General features: G+C 41.3%; 2 protein-coding genes across 6 annotated transcripts in view; one reads left to right on the top strand and one right to left on the bottom strand.

Moving 5' to 3' along the window:
• DCBLD2 (discoidin, CUB and LCCL domain containing 2) overlaps positions 1–6,910 on the top strand; it is a 65,512-nt gene extending 58,602 nt beyond the window's left edge. For both annotated transcript variants that reach the window (XM_073307570.2, XM_073307573.2), the window contains exons 12-15: positions 527–620; positions 1,215–1,264; positions 2,431–2,568; positions 4,325–6,910. In XM_073307570.2, the coding sequence (XP_073163671.2) occupies positions 527–620; positions 1,215–1,264; positions 2,431–2,568; positions 4,325–4,752 (710 nt within the window). In that variant the 3' untranslated portion in view covers positions 4,753–6,910. The remainder of the gene's footprint in view (positions 1–526; positions 621–1,214; positions 1,265–2,430; positions 2,569–4,324) is intronic.
• LOC140896185 (uncharacterized) overlaps positions 319–23,193 on the bottom strand; it is a 41,850-nt gene continuing 18,975 nt past the window's right edge. For 3 of the 4 annotated variants that reach the window (XM_073307532.2, XM_073307546.2, XM_073307557.2), the window contains 8 exons: positions 19,708–20,387; positions 15,870–15,975; positions 14,332–14,450; positions 11,746–11,847; positions 10,447–10,673; positions 9,086–9,149; positions 8,223–8,285; positions 319–7,629 (listed from right to left, as the gene is read on the bottom strand). In XM_073307532.2, the coding sequence (XP_073163633.2) occupies positions 7,432–7,629; positions 8,223–8,285; positions 9,086–9,149; positions 10,447–10,673; positions 11,746–11,847; positions 14,332–14,450; positions 15,870–15,975; positions 19,708–20,387 (1,559 nt within the window). In that variant the 3' untranslated portion in view covers positions 319–7,431. The remainder of the gene's footprint in view (positions 7,630–8,222; positions 8,286–9,085; positions 9,150–10,446; positions 10,674–11,745; positions 11,848–14,331; positions 14,451–15,869; positions 15,976–19,707; positions 20,388–23,193) is intronic. The other variant, XR_012154460.2, reaches the window with a different exon arrangement.

The following is a 23,193-nucleotide window of genomic DNA, read 5'->3' as shown; positions in this document are numbered from 1 at the left end:
TGATTGATTTTTAGCCAAGAAAATTGTCAAAAGTAAGTAAGAGCACTAAAAGTGCAGGCAGTGAGGAAGGGCAGTTGGGACAGTAGTCCAAAGAGTAGGCTGCTGCCAAATGATATACGAATACTGTTTAAATGTCGTTGACACCTTCAAGTCAATTTTAAGTGCTAAGTTCAGAAGTCTGTGTTCCCGTGCTGTTCTAATTTTCTTTAGGTTGATATTCAGGCAAATTGTAATTTGAACTGTTTTTTCATATACAAATAATAAGAAATCTTCTGACTCTGATATAGTAGCTTGGAAAAACTACTGATTGTACATATATGTGGAAAAATTGGGTGTTAAATTTATTATTATTTAACATTTACATTTAAGGTAGCACCTAGAGGCCAGCCTGGTCAGGACCCCATTGTGCTAGGCACTGTACAAACATATAAAAAATTATGGTGTCTTCCGTAAAGAACTTGTGAACTAAAAATGGATGTGCAAAAAGTTATTCTGTCCTACACCACTTTTGTTTAATGGATTTCAGATGTGGCACTGGCAGCAGTCCTAGTTCCAGTATTGGTGATGGTCTTCACTACTCTCATTCTGATCTTAGTGTGTGCATGGCACTGGAGAAACCGGTAAATTAATGGATGATTAGCACTCATGTAAAGTATTTTAATTTAACATGTAGGTATGAAATACACTGCATATGTAAGTATGGAAACTGTAGTTAAACCCTTTCCAGAATGGATTTATTAGTTCATTCATATACGAAGAGGAAATGTTCTGCATTCTGAAGATTCCATATTTTATTGGCTAGCATTATGAAGGTTTGCTGTATTCTACAGAGTTCTTTCCTGAAATTTTAGGAGACACTAGTTTGTGGGGGATTATATTTTGAACCTCGAGCACCAGCTACAGCCAAGGGCATGGTCAAGGCCTTCTCTCCCCAGTCAATTCAAAGGGATCCAGCCTAATACATGACCCAGCGGTCTCCTTTCATGTTGACCAGTTGAGGAGGTGCTGAAATTGGAAAGTTGCAGCTTCATATCCTCTAACGACCACCAGCTATCAGGATTTATAATAGAAATCATCACTAGTCTGTACACATTTCAGTGCTATAACTTGTCAGGATTTTTCTTCTGAAGCAAAATGTTTGCTAAATCAGTATTAATGTGTTTTTACATTTGAATATGGTAGCTAAATGTGTCCAACTTTTTATTTTTTTCCAGAAAGAAAAAAGCTGAAGGAACATATGACTTACCTTACTGGGATCGCGCAGGTAACAAAATGGTGACAAAGTCTCTGGACTCAGTGTCAGCCTTAATGAGCATTAGTGTTTAAAACATGCATTTTAAACAATGATACTATCTGTAACTTCATCTTTACCAGCTTGTTGTAACACAGTGGTACTGAATTCCTCTTCCATTCAGACTTGTAACTTTTATTTCTGTACGTTGGCTTCAAAAATAGGAAGACTCTTTTTTTCCCAAAGTATACTATTAGACCTCCACTCAGAACCTTGTAATACTGACTTGAAATTCTAGACAGGAAAGGTTGGAATCTTTCCATTTAAACAAGAGAAACAGAACAAGGAATCTCATTTTGAGCAATAATTTTTATATAATCGGATATCCTGAGAGTTCTGAATATTGATGAACTTTTGTAGGATTTTTTTAGTACTGAAAACACTTTAGTATGCTTGTGAACTTTATTTTCTATTTCCCCATTGCTCTTTTAAGTGCATGAGATTTTCTCAACCTTCCATGCCTATAATATTATATCTGATTAGCTTCTTGTGATTTTTCACCTTGTGAAAATCCTCAATTTAACACACACTCTTGTGACACACAAACACCCACCTTGTTTTAAGGGGCAGGGAAGGGTGGAGTTAAAATCTATAGCCTAGGAGTGCTAATACACGGGGCTCCTTATTCACTAAGAATGCTCACTGTTCAACACAAGAATTTTGGCCTCTGTAATATTTTCCATGCTGTATTTTGAACCTAAAAATAATTTATTTACTGAAATGCTTACATCTGTGTACTAGGACCAGCAATGGTGGTAACACAGAAATTCAGGGCTAGATTCTTCATTCTGTCCCTGTTGCTTTGGAAATGATATCAGTTAAAAATGGAGTGGAAGCCTTATTACTGAGCCTCCTGCCTTTTGTCAGACAGATTTGTTGGACATCAGTAACTTCAACAATGTATTAAATGTAATTTTATGATGGTCTGGTAAAGTATCCTATAAGCTCCAGGTGTTCTGTGAATAGTAATAACTAATTTGTTGACCTTTCTTTTCCGGGGGGGCGGGGCAAAGCAAAGGCAAGCTGTTTTCACAGAGACTAAGAAAGGTGTGTGATACTTTTAGCATCTTTAGTAACTTACATGAATGAATTACCACTGACTTTAAGTTCTTACATCTTTTATTTCTAAAATCTTGAAGGGTGGTGGAAAGGCATGAAGCAGTTTCTCCCTGCCAAGTCAGCAGAGCATGAAGAAACCCCTGTTCGCTATAGCAACAGTGAAGTTAGTCACCTGAGACCAAGAGAAGTCCCAACGATCTTACAGACTGAGTCTGCAGGTACCTGTTTTTTGTTGTGGACCATGTATTTTGGCTTAATGTGTGAAATGATTTATACTGCATGCATTTGCTATAGCTGAAATCTGGTTTTACCCCTCATCTCCTATTGTTTGTGCTGGAGAGAGAGCGAGAGCGAGCAAAAGACTTGACTTTGGTATATTTCTCCTTTCCTCTCTACCTGTTCTGTCTTCTCATAGTTATTCAGATTATAAAGGTTCCACAGGCAACCTTAATTCTGGCATATCCTAATTTTTGAGTGTTTGATTTTGCAACCTTAGTGTTGTGTGTAACTTCCTAAGGTCAGGTCTACACTATAAACTTGTATAACTATGTCACTTAGGGGTGTGAAAAATACACACCCCTGTGCGATGCATTTATACTGACCTAATTGCTGGTGTAGATAGTACTATGTTGAGGGGAGAGCTTCTCTCCTCAACATAGCTACCGCCTCTTACGGAGGTGGATTAACTACACTGATGGGAGAGAAGCCCTCCTGTCAGAGTTGTAGCATCTTCACTAAAGCAGCACCAGGGTACTGCAGTCTGATAGAAGGCAAACATAGTGGCCACTGGATGACTAGTTTTCTGTTCCCTGAGTGAATCAGGAACCTGCTAGAACCAATTAAGAATTTACTAGAATCAGTCATCGCTGGCAGACTAATCAGGACACCTGGTTTAAAAAGGACCTCATTTCAGTTAGTTGAGGGCATGCTGTTGCTGGAGGACAAGTGTTATCAGGCTTCAGGAGGAAGATCCTGCAGTGAGGATAAAGGTGCTGGGGGGAAGCAGCCCAGGGAGTTGTAGCTGTCACGCAGCTGATACAGGAGACAGCCGTTAGCCACAGGGCCCTGAGCTGGAACCTGGTGTAGAGGGCGGGCCCGGGTTCCCCCCATCCCCCTCAATTCCTGATTGGACACAGGAGGAACTGACCTGGTCTGTGAGCAACACCAGAAGGGAAGGTCTAATTTGGAAAGGGATCTGGCCTGTCCCCAACCCACTAGGTGGGACAACAGAAATTGTTCTTCGTTTTCCCCATGCTGGCCAGTGATGAGGGCAGCTGTGAACCTCTGAGGTGAGCAAATCCACCAGAAAGCACAGGACCTGCCAAGGCAGAGGAGGAACTTTGTTACAATAGGCAAACTGAAAAAACAAATTCCATCTTGTGGAATCATATTAACCCCTTTAACAGCAGGATTGGAACCCCTACTAAACAGAGTGACTGTTAACAGTAGAAGGTTCCCTCCTCTTTGTGGACCAGCCCTAGAGGAGAATGAGTGAGGTGGGTTTCACAGCTATTTGCTGACATCAGAGGAACGTAGATATTTGGGAATCCTGGGTTTAATTCCAGGTTCTGTAGTGTGCACAGACCCTTCTGCCTATGTTCCCATCTTAGTCTCTCACCCCGAGGCTCCTTGTCATCTGGGTATTGGAAACAGCTAAACAGTTTTCACTGAAACTCCGATCTGCTGGGCAGACAGGCAGCATGGTAAATTTTCAGCCCAAGCAATTGAAGTGTCTGTCAAGCTTAATTATAGGTATTGACTCAAATAATGGTCTACTCCTGGGTTTCTTGCACCTTCCTCTGAAATATTTGGCACTGGCAGAGAAAAGATACTGGACTAGATGGACCATTGGCTTGATGCCATGTGGTAATTCTAATGTCCCTTATGAGGGCTTCTCTTTTTAACACAATGCCACCATATTAGAGTAAAAAATTTTCCCATCTGTAAAATTTTCTTTTTTGGGACATTGCACAGAGTATGCTCAACCACTGGTAGGGGGAATCGTTGGCACACTTCATCAGAGATCAACCTTTAAACCAGAAGAAGGAAAAGAAGCAAGCTATGCTGATGTGGATCCTTACAACTCACCTGTACAAGAAGTTTATCATGCTTACGCTGAACCATTACCTGTCACTGGACCAGAATATGCAACCCCAATAATCATGGACATGTCAGGTCATCCCACTGCACCTCTTGGTGTCTCTTCTATTTCTACTTTCAAGACTACAGCGAACCAAGCCCCTCCCACAGTAGGAACTTGCAATAAACTCTTAGCTAGGACAGATAGCTCATCATCTGCACATGCACTGTATGATACACCAAAGGGGATGCCTGGACCGGGTTCCTCAGTTGAACTGGTGTATCAGGTACCACAGAGCATGCCACATTTCACAGGAAGTTGAGAACTGAGGTAAGTCATGAATGAGCTAGGAGGTAGCAAATGTGAGTTCTTAAAATGGCTGTTTTGAATCCCATTCAATTTTTTTTGTATTGTAAGTTGCTGTAACATGGAGTTGCACAAAAATGTGATAGCGGAGGTCCAGGAAACTAACGATCCTGCCATTTCTTTGAGGGTATATACATATGATGTACTTGCTGTTCAGAAATCATGGACACCCAGTTTACTACTGTACATCAGACAGAGGAGCTCCCTAAGATGAACTTCAGAGATTGATAGTCAGCGGAAAGATTGTCATGGTGCATGGAGAGGAATGATACATTTCTATAGCCTGAGAGCCAATAATTTAGACCTTGCTGAAGGTACATGTGAATTTCAGAAACAGTAAGAGATTCAAGCCCTCAGTTGCACCCAACATCTAGCTTTCCCCCCAGAGAACTTCAGAAACGCTTAATGTTTCTGGGACTGCTGTAACTGAACCCTAGGACAAAACTCCCAGTGACTTCATTGGAAGCAGGATCACCACTCCAGAGTTAATTTTTCTACTGTTTTTAGCTTCCTTTAAAAAACCCCACCATCCAGATCACCTAGTCTGGCCACAGGACCTCACCCCTGATCTTTTCTAGGGATAATTTCTCTGTACAGTCAAACAGACTAGTATGATCAGTGTTCTTAACAATAGTTACTTGGGAGTTTAAGTGAGACTACTGAATAATCCTCTGAGGTTCCCAATGTGGCTGGCAACTTGGTCATTCTTTGAGAGAAGAGAGTGACTTTTTTTAAACACTTGTACTGGTTTTAATGAGTAGGCAAGTACTGCTGAGAGCTTTTTAAGGGACAGGTTTAAAGCTTGTGCACAAACATTTCAGGGTATTGTAGGTGCATTTGGTCCTCTAGACTGATGGTTATTTTTACCCTTCATTCTAGAGATGAACAGAGTCTTAAACTAATTGAGATTTGTTTTAAAGTGTGCAACTGTTTAGAAGCCACTATATAACCCATTGGAGTCGTCATATACTTGATTAATTCTAAAATAAAAATACTGCAGGGAAAGCTGTGCTGAATTTCACATTAAGAGAGTAGTCTACTTACAAAGCACCATAGCCTTGTTTAACCTTGCCAAATGAAAACTTCTCTGGTTGCTGTTTAAAAAAAAAACACTAAACAAATGGGGAAAGTGAAATTGCACCATCTAATGGCACTGTGAGAATTTATAAATGTGATATCCTTGCATGCCCAGTTTTATGGACTTTTCTGTTGACAGATGAGCCTTGTTGATTGTCCAAGGCCTGTATAACAACTAAATATAATTTGATGACTGTACCAATCCCATTCTTGCTGCAAATTTACTCTGCCTTGATATTTAGTTTTTACAACAATGTGATACATAACTTATTTTTCTCCTGGTACTAATCACATTTGTGATTTTGGAATTACGTACACTGTGTTAAGGCCTGATCCTGCAAACTAGAGTTTTGTGGGATTGGTCTCTAAATGTGAATATTTTAAGTCTCAGCCTTCTGCTAAAAGTTTCACTTACTAGGCTGTTGTTTAATGGAAGGATTACATAAATGTGTTTAAAATTCCATCTGTGGTATTTTCCTAAATGTATTTATTTGGAGACTCTGTATCTGACAAACTTACTCTTCTGGATAAAAAAAATTGTTACGCTACCTAAGGGCAATGTATGCACATAAACTGTCACTTTTTTTAAAGTAACCAGCTGCAGTACAAAAGCAGGGTCTATGTGTACCCCAGCCATAGCACATAAATGAGTGGCTTTGAATTAATTCACTTAAGGCAGATCAGAATTTCAGTAGAAAAATATCTAGAAGCAAAATCCCTCCAGTGCAGTAAGAGTTTGTTTATAGAACAATACAGTGATGAAAAAAGCCAAAATATAATTTTCTTTCCAGGTTTACATTAAGCCAAAGTTGAGCTAATGGCCTGTACTGTAAGATGCATAGTCCCATGTACAGTAAAACCAGAGATTAATGGATACAAAAAAACCCTTGTAATATTTTTTGTTTGGTATGAAACTGGCTATTCTCCCAGAATGTACTGTCTTACCTCAGCCGTTACTGTATTTGTATATATTGCTAGACTTTAGATTGTATAAATAGTGAGATTATGTATTTTGAATAAATTGTACATATGTATCATGTTCAGGAATGATTGCTATAGGATGTGTAAGAGTTCTACACAGTCTAAAACTAGAATCTCTTGCAGACTGAGGGTGGAGTCTATTTCTGGCCTACAGCTCCTCCATTCTTTGTAGGAGTCAAGGATGCTATTGGGACATGTATTAACTTTTTGGTGAATCTAGTTCTTCCATGATATGTTTAACAAGAGAGGGCTGGGACCAGGGGACAAACTGTTTTTACTAACTTCATTTATCCTGCTTTAAAACAATTTAGGGGAAAGGCTTGTGACACCAGGATTATTATAGTTGCTATCTAAAATTAATTCCTGGCCTAATTATTCTTTTATGTATATAAACACTGACCTTAAGCGATTCCTTCCAGTGTGCAAAATTCCTAATGGGTTGGAGTAGCTTAGAGTTTCCTTACTTGAAAAGAACAAACCTGTATTTACATTGTGATTGAAAACACATACACAAATTTTAGCCTCACGATTCTGGCAGCATATTTGTTCACACAATTTAGAAAACTCCAGGGCATACTCATTGCGAAAGATTAAGTCTTTCAATTATTTTTTCCCTTTCTAAAAAGATATCTGTTCTTCGCAAGATTCTGTTAAGTCTTCTCTTAAGATAATCATTGTCAGAATCTTGGGCATTCTCCAGTGGCTGAGAAACAGGTGTCTTCTCTTTCAACATGTGCCACTTCTCTATTTCAGCTCTTGTATTACGCAGGTGTTCCTAAAAGGAGAATACATTAGATGTGCAGAGTCTATTTGCCTCATTTCAGAGCCTTCTCTCAGGGAGCAGACATGACTCATACTTAAGCACTAGTAACCAAGGTAATTTGACAGTTAATCAGAGGGTTTCCTTTGTGAAGTGAGACAACTGGTCCAGGATGCTAATATTAGTAATCCTACAACCTAGTCTCAAGCCAGAGCCTTCTGCCACTCCAAAGCAATCATCCTCAAAGTTAACAATGCTTTGCATCACTATTCTGTTATAGTGGGGATATTAGCTAGTACTGCAAAGGCTGATCAATATACATCTGGTCTAGGATCACTGAAGAAGTCCCAAGGGAATAGCCTGCCAGGTCACATGTGCAGCAAAATAATAGAAAAGCTCAGACTATTACTGCATCCACCACACTGGTATCGGAGCACGTGGAGTTCACCCTAAAAGATGTATTTGCATAGCATTCACCTTGCAGTGTCGGCCACCGACCCATTAGAACAGACTTTGATTTCCAGTGGTTGTGGCATGCTATGCGCATTCTTTATTACTTCACAACCCCGCCTTCACCAAAACATTGCACCCTTATGCCTGTGACTGACCTGTACTTCTGCTAGTTTTGACTGTGCTGCTTCAACTTTGTATTTCAGATTCTCCACATCTTCCTAGTAGAAAATAAAAATAACAGTTTTCAAGTACACTGTAGGTGGATAATCCCATTGACAGAGTACGGCAGCTCATGGCAATGGTGTGGGGCAGAAATGTACCAGCATTTCTACAGATTAAATACCAAAATGAGTTTTGAAAGGAAGCATCCAGCTGTTATTGGAATATCCACACCCCACTGCCTGTAGAGGGATGGAAAAGCCATGCTGTACACACACAAGTTTTCTTGGTACCTTCTGCAGTCACTGAAAAGCAAATAGTAGTGCTTACAGTGTAGTCCCAGGCCACAAATGATCTGCAACACTATTTATTACTCCTCTCTAGAGAGGAGTAATAAAGGTTTTTCATGCAGAAGATAAAATGCTACCAATCCATAACTTTGTCAGCCTCAAAGTTCTCCTCTACAATTCTACGTTAAGGCTGCAGCTTCATCTGAGCTACCCAAATAGGATCAGATTTATTTTTAAACTAGAAAATTCTTGAAAGCTGTGAAAAGGACTTGCACAGCCTCTGCCAAGCAGTTTTACCATCATCCCTTACAAAAGGCAGTAGTCTTAACATGCAAGCTTTGGAATAGTGAGTGGAGAAACAGGTCTTCAATCCTTGCACCTTCTATCATGCCACCGCTAAGTACAGTAACCCACTTGTTTCTGCACTCCCACTGCCCCCTAATCATCAAACACCCAAAACCATTCCATACACTGGACTTGTATCCCAAATTTTATTTCTTTAGAAAGACAAGGGACTTGAGGAGTGGTTATCCAAGATGGCTTATGGACAGTAAGATAACAGAACTTACTTCTGCTTGCTGTACTCTACGTTCCACTTCCTGTATCCGTTGTTTACAAGACTCTCTCTCCAGCCTGGAAGACAAACACATTATGCTCCCGATTTCTGATTATCAGAACCCCTTTATGGAATTACAGCCTTCTAAATAAATTGGTGTTGACAGGCAGGAGGACAAGGGAATGATTTAGTACAATACAAATTCTTAAATGAACATGAGCTTACGCTAAACTCTTTAGAGAAGTGAATTAGTTTTTTTTTTGGGTTGATCCAAGAATATCAGTGGTTTTAAGCCACAACGAAATCAATGTATCTTAACCAGCAGCTATAAGAACAGGCAAACTGCTTCTTAGATAAGGTTCAAAGGCCATTTAGTACACTCAACCAGACCCTGCATGCTTGCCACCACTGTCAACGGGAGTTATGCATAAGGATCATGTTCACTTTTAAATAGCAGGTATAATTCCAATTAGCACTGGGCATGGAACTCAGATCAGTCCAAACACTCGTTATTTGAGTTACTGACAAAAGTCTAAGTAAATGCAATGCCATTCAACTCTGTGCTGAGCCTTGGGAGCACTGCTTGAATATGCACATTAGGCATTCCAAGAGCTCAACAACTAGGCAACCTCTTCTGAGACAGGCACAGTGAAATCAATGGGAGTTATATGCAGCAACTTGCTTGCACCTACAATTTGGCCCTTAACCTTTTGTATCTGTGACAAAAAAGAAACACCATTTTAAAAAAAAACCAAACAAATACAGCCTTGTGACATTTCCTATCTTCCAGTATAAAGCATACACTAATAGCGGTTAAACTCCTCCCCCCTGCTGAATGTTAGGACTGTTCAGACTTAACTGGAATGCAGCATTCAGACATCAATTCAATACGGAGATTATGCAAAAGGAACTATTTCTTCACACAATGCAGTCAGTCTGTGGAACTCCCTGACAGAGGATTTTGTGAAGGCCACGACTATAACAGGGTTCAAAAAAGAACTAGATATATTCATGGAGGAGAAGTCCATCAATGGCTATCGGCCAGGATGGTGTCCCTAGCCTGTTTGCCAGAAGCTGGGAATGGATCACTTGAGGATTACCTGTTCTGCTCATTCCCTCTGGGGCACCTGGCATTGGCCACTGTCGGAAGACAGGGTACTGGGCTAGATGGACCTTTGGTCTGACCTACTATGGCTGTTCTTATGTTAAGCTTCCCAGTCCTCAAATGGGGAGGAGGGGGGGAGTTTTGGCTTAAGTTTCAGCTTACCATTATGCCACAGTCCTACTCTAGTCATGTTGTGTTTATACAGCACAAAGTTGCAGTTAAAAAGATTCCACCCCCCTCAGAGGAAACCAACAGGTTTAGAGAATTACCTTATTCCCTGTTTCTGAGGCAGTTGGGCAATGGAATGTTTTAACGTCTTTAGCTCTTTTGTAAGTGCCTGAAGTTCAGCCCTCTCTTGCTGTTGGACGTGCTGCAGTTTCACAGGGTTCAGCTGCCCAAGCACAGCTTTTGAGGGTAACGCTTCGACAGCGGCAGGATCCATTTCCTTTCCCAGGACGGCTCTTGCAAGTTGGACTGTTCTATCATAAGACGTTTTCTGAAGTGAAGGCAGAAAGTCAGTGTTTCATTAACAGCGAAAAAAATCAGATGGAAAGTTATTGCACAAGTCAACAGGTTTCATGTTAGAATACAGATATACATTCTTGGTTAAAAAATACTAGTAGAGTAAAACACTCCAGGAAAACTGGTACTAATAGGTCTAATCCAAGCCATTATGTAGGATGTAGGCTTGTTTCATAACCGCGTAGGTAAACTCAAACAGATGTTTTGTGTTACACAATCTTACCCGATTTACCAAGATACATTAAGAACAAATAATTAGCAGGATTTTTTACACAAAATGCTTTATAGATGTTAATTAGCTAAAGCCTCATGCCACTTTTGTGAAGTAGGCGAAGGCTGTATAGCTCTTCGCCCACCTCTGGAGTGGAACATTGCACCAGTTTAATAGCAGCACTTCTTAACTGTTTAGGGAAAGTTACTAAAATTAGAACTTGCTCAGGACACTAAGCTAAGACTCCTACTGGTGTAAAGAGAGTCTGAAGATTTTTAATGACCACAAACAGTCAGGTCTTTGTTATAATGTCTCATCTGAAAAGCAGCATCTCCAGCAGCATAAAGGTCTCTAGTACCATGCTTTATCATTGGTTCACTAGCAACCAATTCAGAAGAAGAGTGCCACTTCTGAATCAGTAACATTACTTCCTGCATCATCTGGGTATTTCTAGAAGACTTCCCATATCTAAGTTCTGATCCAACATGATGCTGCATAACTTATGAAATACAAAGATCACAGCACACCCACACAAGAATTCTTCGTATCCTTTAAGCCACCCGCACTCGCAGCCACAACTCCTTCTAGGGTCCCCGAATCATAAGGCTCTCCAGAGAGCTGTCAGTGCTGATGCTCATTTTCTATAGGTTGCTGTTTAGTACCACAAGAAACTCCCACCCCCTGCACACACAGGAAGATATTCTGGGAATACAGACCATTAAACTACAAGGCCTATCTAGTCGATATAAAAACTATTACTTGAAGTGAAGAAAGGAAACAAAAAAATTGGCAGCGTTAATCTTGCATTGTAGTTTATACGTTGTGGGCCAGTTACCATTTGTACCATCTCTTTTTGCACTTTCTCTCGCTGTGCTAGCAGCAGCTCCTTTGTCTGAATCATGCTGGTTAGTTCCTTTTGTAGATGTAAATATTTTGCCTGTAAAAGAAATTTTCATCTTAGTATCTCACACAGGTTCTTTAAGTACTATATAAAAATACGAAGCATTTCCAGCTCATGAAAAATTATTTTTTAAAAAATGCGGACCGTGCAAAAATAGAGCAACTATTGGAGCTGGTTCCTCACCAGTCAGTATTGCACATGACTTTGCTTATATTGTTATACACATTTATAGAGCTATTCTTCATCAACATATCTCACCCTAGGATGGCCAGTATCTGTTTTTATTAAGATATGTAAATTATAAGCTTTATTTTTGTGTTACTGTACAAACACTATAGGACCCTTCCAAATCTATTCCAGCCTTGCAGCTTTTCAGGCCATTAGGTTCCCAAGTGATTTCAATAGGAAATTAGTTGGCAAGGTAATCCAAATTATTTAAACCAAAATGTTACAGGGACTAGTCTGTGTGACTGTGTGTAATACGCTGTTAGCAGAGTTATGGCCAGGGTTCTCCAGCAATTAAAACAAGTAATTTCAGATTTTCAAAGCCGTATATTTTGGAAATTTTTGATATGCATAATATTCATACAAAAAAGAGTGTTTTGTATTGTAATACTGAGGACTACAGCCAGCTGTGCAGGGGAAGTGGGGGACAGATGCTGAGCACTGAGCGCTAGAGCCAGGCCAGCTGTATGCAGAGGAGGTGGGAGACAGACACTGGGTACAGAGGGCTGGAGCCAGACCAGCTGTGTGCTGGGGGAAGGGAGCAGGAGTCAGCTGTGCAGGAGAGGTGGTGGACAGATGCTGGGCACTGAAAACCTAGAGCCAGCTGTGTGCTGGGAGGAGGAGTAGGAGCCAGCTATGTGCCAGGGGAGAGGTGCTGTGGATGCTCCCAAGAGCAGGCGTGAGCACCGTCTGCTCTGCAGCCTGGCGAGGGAGCCAGGTGCCCCGCTGTCAAGAAGCTCTGCGACGGTTTTGTCAAGCCCAGGACTGTGTGAGGAGGGGAGAAGTTGAAAGCAAGGCTCAACAGCAGCCAGCCCCCAGCCTCTGCCCTGGGGATGAGTTAAGTGTCTCTAGGCAGAAATCGGGGAGGTATGCACATGACCATGCATGCCCCACCCATGTGTCAGAACTACCCCAGGCTCTTCCCTGTGCCTTATGGATGAGCCAGGTGTCTCCAGGCAGAAATCTGGAAGGGGGTGGAGCGGTGACCCTGCGTGCCCTAGCACCCTCTGATCAGCGATCCTAGAAATGAAGAGTCATTTCGGAAAAAACGCAGCAACAGCAGCAATTTCCAGAAAACACTGTCCCTAGTTGTGACCATACTAAGCCAGTAGGTTCATACTCTTACCATAACCTCAACCCTGTAGACATTGATCAAGCAGTTTAGAACCAGTTAGTTGCTTTCGCTCTTTCCCAAACTTATTCTCTCACCAGACTGACTGCCCTGGAGACCTCCATTACAGATGGAGCACCAGCAGTACAAGCTTCTCCAATTGCCCTGCTAATTTGCTTCACTTCTGACACATGGATCAGCATGGGGTATAAAAGGGTGCCCATTTAATCTCTCACCTCTTTTCTGAGACTACTAAAAAGGGGGCAAATCATACTCCTAGGGGAATTATGTGCCGAAACTTTAAAAATTCTGTGCACAGTATTTTAAAATTCTGCAAATTTTATTTGTCAAAGTAACATAATATAATCACACCAGTTTCAATTATTTCGGTAATTTGTTTCAAATGCCTGTCAGCAAGTATGTCAACAATGCAGACAACAAAAATGATTCCCCCCCAGGAGTAGAGACTTAATGAAATCCCTCTAACAACCCAATTCCAGTTGGGGGGTGCTGGAGAGGGCTGTGTGGGGCCCCCAGCTCCGAGACATACCCCCCCTCCCTCCCAGGGCCCAGACACAGGCTCTGACCTGTGCACTCTGTCCCATGGGGGACAGGGTGCGGCCCTGGCCTTCCTCACCCTTTGCCAGAGCCAGGTCTCCCAGGCCCACAAGGATCAAGCCGGTCAGCCAGAGCATGCAGAGGATCCATCCTCGCCAGGCTGGCCAGCAGCCCCAATTCTGCGGGAAAACATGAAATTTTGCACAAACTCTACATTGCACAGTGGTGCAGAATTCCCTCAGGAGTAAAATTAGTACCAGGACACATGGTCTTGTGAGCTACCTGTCCACTGGCTACTGGATAGAGACCAAACAAACACTACTCGGGCAGCAGAGGGCACTTGAGCTACCCTAAGGGAAAAATTCCCAGTGACTGTGCAGGGGAACACACCAAGAGCAGAATGCATATGTGCAATCACTCAGAGAAGAACACAACTTTGTGGCAACAAAGTGATACTAGAGGTTTAGAATCTGGTTTCTGATTAAAAAACGTGCACTATTACAGTGAGACCAATAGTTCCATGTGCCCTCTCCCTAGTTTATTTAGGAAAAAAAATGACAACTAAACAGATCCTTGTGATCCTTACATTTTAAGATGGAGGCTAAAATACAGACAGACCATCTTACCTTCAACTTCTGTGCTTGTTCTTGGTTTTTCATGTGTCGAAGAAATTCCATATCTTCTTTAGTGCATTGGTAGCCTTTTATTCTGTTAATCATCATGGATATATTCATCTCACTCAACCCTAGTCACGTACAGAAAAACAGTTCTCAAGGAACCAAAAGCTGACATCGAGGCTCACTACTGCCAAGTATCTGCATATGCCCCAAATCTTAGGTCAGATCCGGTGCCACTGTCTTGAATGGGAGTTAGTAGCATCAACTTCAATAGGTATAAGATTTAGCTCTTAAAGTGCTCTGACAATTATTAGGTGAGCAAAAAGTCACTTATTAGCATGGTAAAAACAGGAAGGGAGCTGTCTGCTTTGTAGTCCATAATACAATATTTCAAAGCAAAGACTTCCTTCCCAATCACTTATCAGGTGCAATAGAGGATGGCACTCGGAAAAACAGAGCAAAGGGAATTTTAAATGAAGATATCCCACTAATCTATCTTTAAAATCACAATAAAAAGTATGTTGCCAGTCTCAGACACCTCTTTTAGAAGCTGCAAAGATCATTAAAGAGCTTTAGGCCAATAAGCCACAAGATCAGAAATATTTTCAGTCTGTCATAACTTTTTGAGAGTGAGAGAAAGCAGAACTTCAAGTTTAACAGTTAATGTGCTCTAGCATGATAAATGGAATGAAGGATAGGTAGATAGATTGCAAACAGGAAAATGCTTCTAATAACAAAATCTATTAAAGCTGCAGATTTGTCTCCTTGGGAAGTGTTGGAAGACCTGTAAATCATTTTAAACAAGGCTGGACAGCAAGAGAAATATATTGTGAAGAAACTGGCAAGAAGGGGTGAGGAAAGAAGAGAAGATAGAATTCCTGTTATCAATTCTCCAACTTCTATTATACACAGTGTTACAAAGATGTGAAAATACATGGGTTTGCGCATATCCCCATTCAATTTGGTGGGACGCTGCACAGCTGGTGCCTACCATTATTAAAGAAGCACTAGACACAGCTACTATGAAGGAAAGGCATCTCTTCTGTAGAAGCGTGGTCCATTACATAAAAAAGCTAAAATCAGAAAATGGGGACTTCATGATAGCACTTTTCCCACAGAGATTCAGGTACAAGGCCTCTGAATGGCAAAGGAGAATGAAAGTCATTTACTTAGTCCAGCGCTTGGTCAACTGATTTGATTTAGCTTACTTTTGTTTTGAGTTTGTTCTAGTTCTTTTGTATTAGTATTTGTTCTAACAAGGTATCCTGAGGACAGTAACAAGGCAGGCAGATTTAGTGCTCTCATTCACCCAGAGTTGCATATGTAACCTGGGTTTTAAAACAGTCTAAAGTTAGCTTGTAGCTATGAAAATAGGCACTATTAAAAATTAAATGAAAGTTATTGCACTACTGAAGTCTGAGGTCTTCACATCCATCCTAAATTTGCACAAGAATTGTGATACAATTTAGGAACATACGCATTAGCAAACTAATGGACAAGTGTGTCTAAACAGAAATAACTATACATACAATAAAACCAGTACTTGCCTTGAACGGGTATCTGACTTAGTCTTCTCCTGTTTGCTGAAGTAGTAGTGAAACACTCTGGTACTGGAGAATCTTCCAGAGGTTCAACTCTTTCTTGTAATTCTTGCTGTAAAGGACACACCCAGAAATGTAAACCATAAACAAAATATTCATAGAATACATAAAGAATATAAGCTTCTTTGCATGGCTGTTGAACAGATTGATAGAAGTCAGGAGCAGGTTTATATACAGGGATCCAACATACAGGTGTTTTATCACACTGAGTGCTCCATCCTGTCTAAGGCCTGGTCTATACTAAGAAATTAGGTTGGTATGCCCCTAAGCAATGCAGTTAAACCAACCTTACCCCGGAAGTGACAGCACTAGGTTGATGGGAGAATTCTCCTGTCAACCTAGCTACTGCCTCCTTGGGAAGTGGATTACATATGCCAATAGGAGAACCCCTCCCACTGACGTAGGTATTATCTTCACTGAAGTGCTACAGCAGTGCAGCTGCAGATGTGTAGACAAGCCCTTAGATTAGTCAAAATGGGCTGTGGAAAGCAGAAAATAGCTATAAATGCCTTAATACAGGGGTGGGCAAATTTTTGCCCCAAAGCCACATCTGGGAATAGAAATTGTATGGCAGTCCATGAATGCTCAAAAGATTGGGGTTGGGGTAGAGGCTTGTGGTGGGGCCAGTAATGAGTTCAGGGTGCGGGAGGGGGCTCCGGCTGGGGGTGCAGACTCTGGGGTGGGGATGAGGAATATGGCATGTAGGAGGGTGCTCCAGGCTGGGACCAAGAGGTTTGGAGGGAGATCAGGGCTGGGGCAGGGGGAGAGGCTCGGGGTGCAAACTCCAGGCAGCGCTTACCTCAAGTGGCTCCCGGAAGCAGAGGCATATCTCTTCTCCAGCCCCTACGTGGAGGCACAGCCAGGTGGCTCTGCATGTTGCCCCGTCCACAAGCACCGCCCCTGCAGCTCCCATTGGCTGCGGTCCCCGGCCAAAGGGGGCAGTGCTTGGGGCAGGGAAGCGAGCAGAGCAGAAGCCCCTGCTTCCGGGAGCCAAGTGGTGCAGCCCCTGATGCTGCTGCCCTTCTGGAGCACCAGAGCAGGACAAGGCCTAGACCCTGCTCCCCAGCAGGAGCTCAAGGACTGGATTAAAATGGCTAGTAGGCCAGATGCAGCCCACGGAATGTAGTTTGCCCACCCCTGCCTTAGTAGTATGTTCCTGGGAAACATCACTTTTTCTTAGTGAATTATTCTTTCTTTAGGAGGTTTACCATTCTTAATTTTTGTTTTTAAAAAAAGACAGAGCTCCTATTTAAAGACAATCTGGGAAGTTACCATGGGCTTTGCGAATAGTTTTAGAGGCATTTATAAAAACAACATACACTTTCTAAACAACTATAGGCCCCAGTCCTGCAACTGGATTCGTGAAGGCAGATACTTAAACCCTACTGATTTCAACAGGGCACTGTGCAGATGTAAGGATTTGCCCACAAAAAGCCCTATTTAAGTAATTATACCTCCGCATGGGCACAAAGATCTGCCTGCGCAAGCTGAATGCAGGTTCAGAATCTAAACATGCAACAAACTCCTGAAGAACTGTGGTGTGGACTTCAAACACAATCTAAAGTATTTTATTTTAAAGTCTCTTCTTACTCCTAGCTATAAGTCTATGAGAGCGAGTGACAAATCCTAGCAGTCACCTTACAGTTAGTAGCCTGTTAAACCGTATAGTTTGTACTAAATTTAAAAGGGTAAATCCTGTAACTTAAGAGTGTAATACTTGGTTACAATAGACTGTGAGATGTTTACAACTCTATTTCAATCACTACAAACATTCAGGACTTTGAATTCAAATATGCCAGTTTCCTACTGAAACCAACTTGCTTTTGGATTAAAACTTTCTGATAAGCACACTAATAATAGGGAACTGAAAGTTAAACTTGGTCAAGATCCAGGTCTTGCTTTTATAAAAGGAACACTATCAACCTGACTGCTTTCAAAAAGTAACTAATTAAAAAAAAAAAAATCTAGTTCCTAACATAGGATATATGCTGAGATTTTTTTTAAATCATTATTTTGATTTTTACTTTTTAAAAAGGTGTTTTTCTGCTTCCATATTTATGTTTAAGTATATTTTCAATAAGGGATTGAAAATGACTACAAAAGAAAAGTGAAACTATACAACGTGCTGTCAAATGTACAAAACACTGTTGCTAATTTTTCATTAATAATAATTTTAAGTGTGTCATTTATTACTCTAGTAGTACAATCTTTTTGGACACAGTTTTCAAGTTGCCAATGTCCCTTTAAATTTGTGAGATAGCACAGTATGATTTTAATATTCAAAATACCACTATGCCTTTTCCTCAGCCCCTCTTCAAGTCTGACCTGATTTTAGTGTTCAGAATCTTGAACTCGGTAAACACAGTGTATCCCATCTGAGATCATGTAATCCCACCTTTAAAATGGTATACAGCACCAATCATTTAGTCTAGGAGTTTGAGAGAATATAAACTGCTCTAGAAAATACTGGATATTAGAGCTGGGGTAAAAAAGGGGGAACAACAATCAGAATAACCTTATTTTCAAGTATGGGTGCTATGGATTTTAGTGATATTCAACAATACTGAGTATTAATAGTAAAACTTCTCAACCATCTCACAAATCCCAAAGATGTGTACTGCATAGTGGTTCCACCTCTCAGCAGAGAAGCACTTCCACCAGGGATTGGATGGTACAAGTACTAAAACAAAACAGCCACCACTACCAAGAGAATGAAATCATCAGACTCAGTCTTTCAAGATCTTGATAACCAGGCTGGATCGATTTAAATCACAGTGGTTCAAATAACCAAATTTTAATTTAGTTGTGCATTTGTACTTTTTAGTCGTTTTCTTGAAGAAAAAGTTAATTCTCATTGTATGGTAACCATTAAAAGATATTGATTTGCAACTAAATATAGCTCGCTTTCTAAATTTGGCACTTCTTGCTAACCAGGAAGACAGTCTATATCTATACACATTTTATTTAAGCAATTATATAGCACAGCATTCATTTATTCAGATTTACAATTTTTAATGTTAAAAATGGTGAATAATGCGTTTCTTTTGCAGATTTTTTTTTTTTTACTAGTGGTTTCTGTCAAGCTGCTTATGGACTAGAAATTGGAACTCAATTAAAATTCAGTTAAATTCAAGTAAACCGCATTTTTAAATTGTTTTATTAAATAAAACTACCTTATATGTGTTAAACTTACTTGCTTACACATTTGCTTTTAAAACTGATTTACTAAACAAAGTTAATCAATTGATAGATTGTTTCTAGTCACTATGGACCAGATTTTCAAAGGTATTTTATGTGGGATTTTCAAAAGTTCTTAAGCAGGTTACGGTGCTTAACAAATTAGTGGGAGTTAGACAACTAATGCATTTAGAAGGTTCTGAAAATCCCACTAGGTGCCTATCTGCATCTTTAGATAATCTGGCCCCATGTGCTTCTACTAATTCTAAAATCTTGATCTGACCGTCTCCCACCAGGTTTTTATTTATAGACAAAAGAAAACAACTAACCTCTGGCACTGATAGAGATGATTTGCAAAGACTAAGATTACTGATAGGGTTTCAGTGTTACATAGTGAAACTTCATAGGTCACCAGAAAGGGAACTGTTTCAGTGTTTTCGACAGACATGCCCAAATGTCTGCAGAACTACTGGATTCCCATCCCCCCCCATCCCCCAAAGTTGCACGTTTATGATAGAGTTAAAACTGCAGGTAAATAATTTTATAAGACCATTATTTGCACAAGACACAATAGCAGCTCTAAAGTACCTGAAAGAAGACATCCTACCTCATCCTCAACTAGAGATGGTGCCACCTCCTTGCCATTTGCTGTATTGCCAGAGATGCCGTGGTTGTTGTCAGGCTGCTGTATACACTGGCAAATGGAATCTTTTTTCCTAGTGTAAACCCATGCATTTGAGGCACGAGTCTTTACAGAAGTCTCCTCCCTCAACAGTTTCTCCAACACATCAGCAATCTGTAACTTAAGTGTATCACATTCTGAATGACTAGGTCCAACTACACCTGTTGAATGTCTCTCATTCAGTACTGTATGGTCCTTTAAAGCTTCTAGCAACAATTTCCCTTGTTGATTTGTGTAGAATGGGGTACGAGGAAGTTGTCTCCCTGTGGGAATAATATTGTCTTTAAAAGTTGTTATACTCCATTCTCCTAATTTGGGAATTTTTTTTGAAGAGTAATATTCTTCTCCCACGAAATCAGATGATTGAGATGGCAACAGTTGTAGGATCCCTGGCGCAGGAGTTCTTGAAGTTTGCAGACCAAGACTCAGAATGTTCTGAGGAGCTGAACAAAGGCTCTCACATTTGACTTCATTTTTTTTATGGTATTTCCCATTCTCTCTCTCTGTCATTTTAAGATTACTAATTTCACTGAGAATATTTTCAACTTCATCTTTATTCAGGGCAGTTTTAAAGAAACTTCCATCTAATTTCCTTGTCTCCATGTCTTCTCCCAGTCGCAAAAAACATCACATGTAGTCAAAGGAAAATGTGAAGAAAAAAAAATTAACTTTCTTTAACCCTCATAACACAAAAGATTAATAACAAAGTACTGAAAAGTCTCCTTTATAATATCCCAAGAAAGAAAAAAGTAAAAGTATAATTATTTTCATATAATTTGAGACAAAACTCCATCTGAAGTACAGTTCTACTCAGCAAAGATACTGTAAAAAGGCCACCTACTTATTCAACGGTTCTGCTCTACTTGTGTATTCAGAATCAAATCTATTTACTTAACTGACTAAAGTGTATAGCGTTGTTAGCCCTGCAAAGCCAGTACAACAGTGGAAAAGCTGGATTGTCTTCTGGCTCACTGATCAACAGATTTGTGGCCTTGATCACGGATACTAAATTTAAAATTGCCAATATTCTGATTGAAGAACATTTTGGCTCTGAGGTAATCTGGAAGAACCTGTCTTTGCTTTTAAATCCCCAGTATAAATTTGCACGACTTGTAGTTAGAAAAATCAACATGTTGCTCATAAAATGAGCATTTTAGCTTGAGTCTCTGAGAGTCGTTAAACAAGGAACCTCATGATGTCATTTTTACAGTCAATTTTCAAAGTAGAATTGCACTTGGAAGATCCTGAGAATATCCGAGCTGCAGACTTCCTGGATTCTCTGCCAGAGCAAGTAACATTGCGAAGAATTACAACAGGCAACTGCCATGACCAATGCAACATTTTACTCCAGACATGTCAAAGGCTGTAATCACTGAGGACTCTGCAGGACAAGTTTGAATTCTGAGTTTCAGAGTGCATCTTTGAGGGTTAAAATAAAAAAATTAAAACCAAACATTTTGTATCTGTCCCCCCCCCCCCCCCAGTTCTGTAAAATTTCTGCCTCCTCCAAAATGAAAGGGAAGTTAAAAAAAAAAAAAATCAAACCCAATATCTTTGGGCTTAAACTGTGAATGAGAGTTTCAGGCCAAAGGGAAAAGATGCAGAAAGTTGGGAGGCCCAGAAATAGGAGACTACAAGGGGTACAGCCTCCAGTGTAAGTTTCTTACAGTACAGCCATTACCTAAACTAACTAGTGGAGACACCACAAGTCTGCAGGCCTTGTCTGTTTAGGAATAGTCCTGATGCAGCCATCACTGTAGCTGCTCCAGTACTGATCCTGAAAAAATAGACAAGGGCAAGCCAGGGCTTGAACCAGCTGGGTTTGAAATCAGGGTTATCAAGGTTCCTCCCCCCACTCTGAACTCTAGGGTACAGATGTGGGGACCTGCATGAAAACCTCCTAAGCTTACTTTTACCAGCTTAGGTTAAAACTTCCCCAAGGTACAAATTAATTTTATCTTTTGTCCTTGGAATAACCACTGCCACCACCAAACTGAGTTTACTGGGAAACGTAGTTTGGACACGTCTTTCCCCCCAAAATCCTCCCAACCCTTGCACCCCACTTCTTGGGAAAGGTTTGGTAAAAATCCTCACCAATTTGCATAGGTGACCACAGACCCAAACCCTTGGATCTGAGAACAATGAAAAAGCATTCAGTTTTCTTACAAGAAGACCTTTAATAGAAATAGAAGTAAATAAGAGTAAAGGAATCACCCCTGTAAAATCAGGATGGTAGGTACCTTACAGGGTAATTAGAGAATCCCTCTAGGCAAAACTTTAAGTTACAAAAAAGACACACAGACAGAAATAGTCATTCTATTCAGCACAGTTCTTTTCTCAGCCATTTAAAGAAATCATAATCTAACACATACCTAGCTAGATTACTTACTAAAAGTTCTAAGACTCCATTCCTGGTCTATCCCCGGCAAAAGCAGCATACAGACAGACACAGACCCTTTGTTTCTCTCCCTCCTCCCAGCTTTTGAAAGTATCTTGTCTCCTCAGTGGTCATTTTGGTCAGGTGCCAGCGAGGTTACCTTTAGCTTCTTAACCCTTTACAGGTGAGAGGAGCTTTCCCCTGGCCAGGAGGGATTTCAAAGGGGTTTACCCTTCCCTTTATATTTATGACAGGGGTAAATCGTATATTAGTTTGGTGCTAACTCCAACTCATCCTTGGCCTTCTTTATAGGAAAGAAACTGTACTGGTTTAACAAAATTCATTTTAAATCAGTCCTGTTAAACCACTGCAAGCCCCCAACAAAGGTGAACTTCAACCAGTTTAGCACCCGCTTCGAACTAATTTAGTTAAACCTGGGGGGCTTGCCTACACAGAGCTGCACCCATTTAGCTAAAGGTGAGATTAGAGGCGGCAATGCAGCCTGGGGGCTAGAGCACAGGACTGGGCCTCAGGAGACCTGGGGTCTGCTCCTGGCTCTGCAAGGCCCTGTCCCTTCCTCTTCCTAGTTACCTCGACGCTTGCAGCGGTGTGTAGCACACCCCGCGCACCAAGTACGGCTGGAAACAGCCGTGTGGACAGCAAGTCCCCTACGGGGCTCGCTACACACCCCAGCGGCGCCTCCCATCTACTCTGCCGGTTGCAGCAGCGGGGTGTCCCGCCCGGGGCCTGCCCCTGCCGCGCCCGCCCGCGCAGCCCCGGCCCCTCGGGCCTCAGGCTCTGGACCCAACCTCCCGGCAGGGCCGCTGGGGGGCCGCGGTCACTGCCAGGCCCCGAGGTCCCGCCCCGCTGCTGCAGCCAGCCCACCCCCGAGCGCCCCGTGACCCGACAGAACCAGTTCCACCCCAGCGCGAGTCTACACAGAGGCGCCTAATCCGAATTCAGGGAACTCGGGGGAAACGGCTGCGTCACGAGCCCCGGGCAGCTTCGCCGCGGCCCAGCGCCGGAGCCGCCGC

Source organism: Lepidochelys kempii, chromosome 1, assembly GCF_965140285.1.
Source record: "Lepidochelys kempii isolate rLepKem1 chromosome 1, rLepKem1.hap1, whole genome shotgun sequence".
Lineage (NCBI taxonomy): Eukaryota > Metazoa > Chordata > Testudines > Cheloniidae > Lepidochelys > Lepidochelys kempii.
The sequence above is the reverse complement of the archived record's forward strand: the minus strand, read 5'-3'. Positions and strand labels throughout refer to the sequence as shown.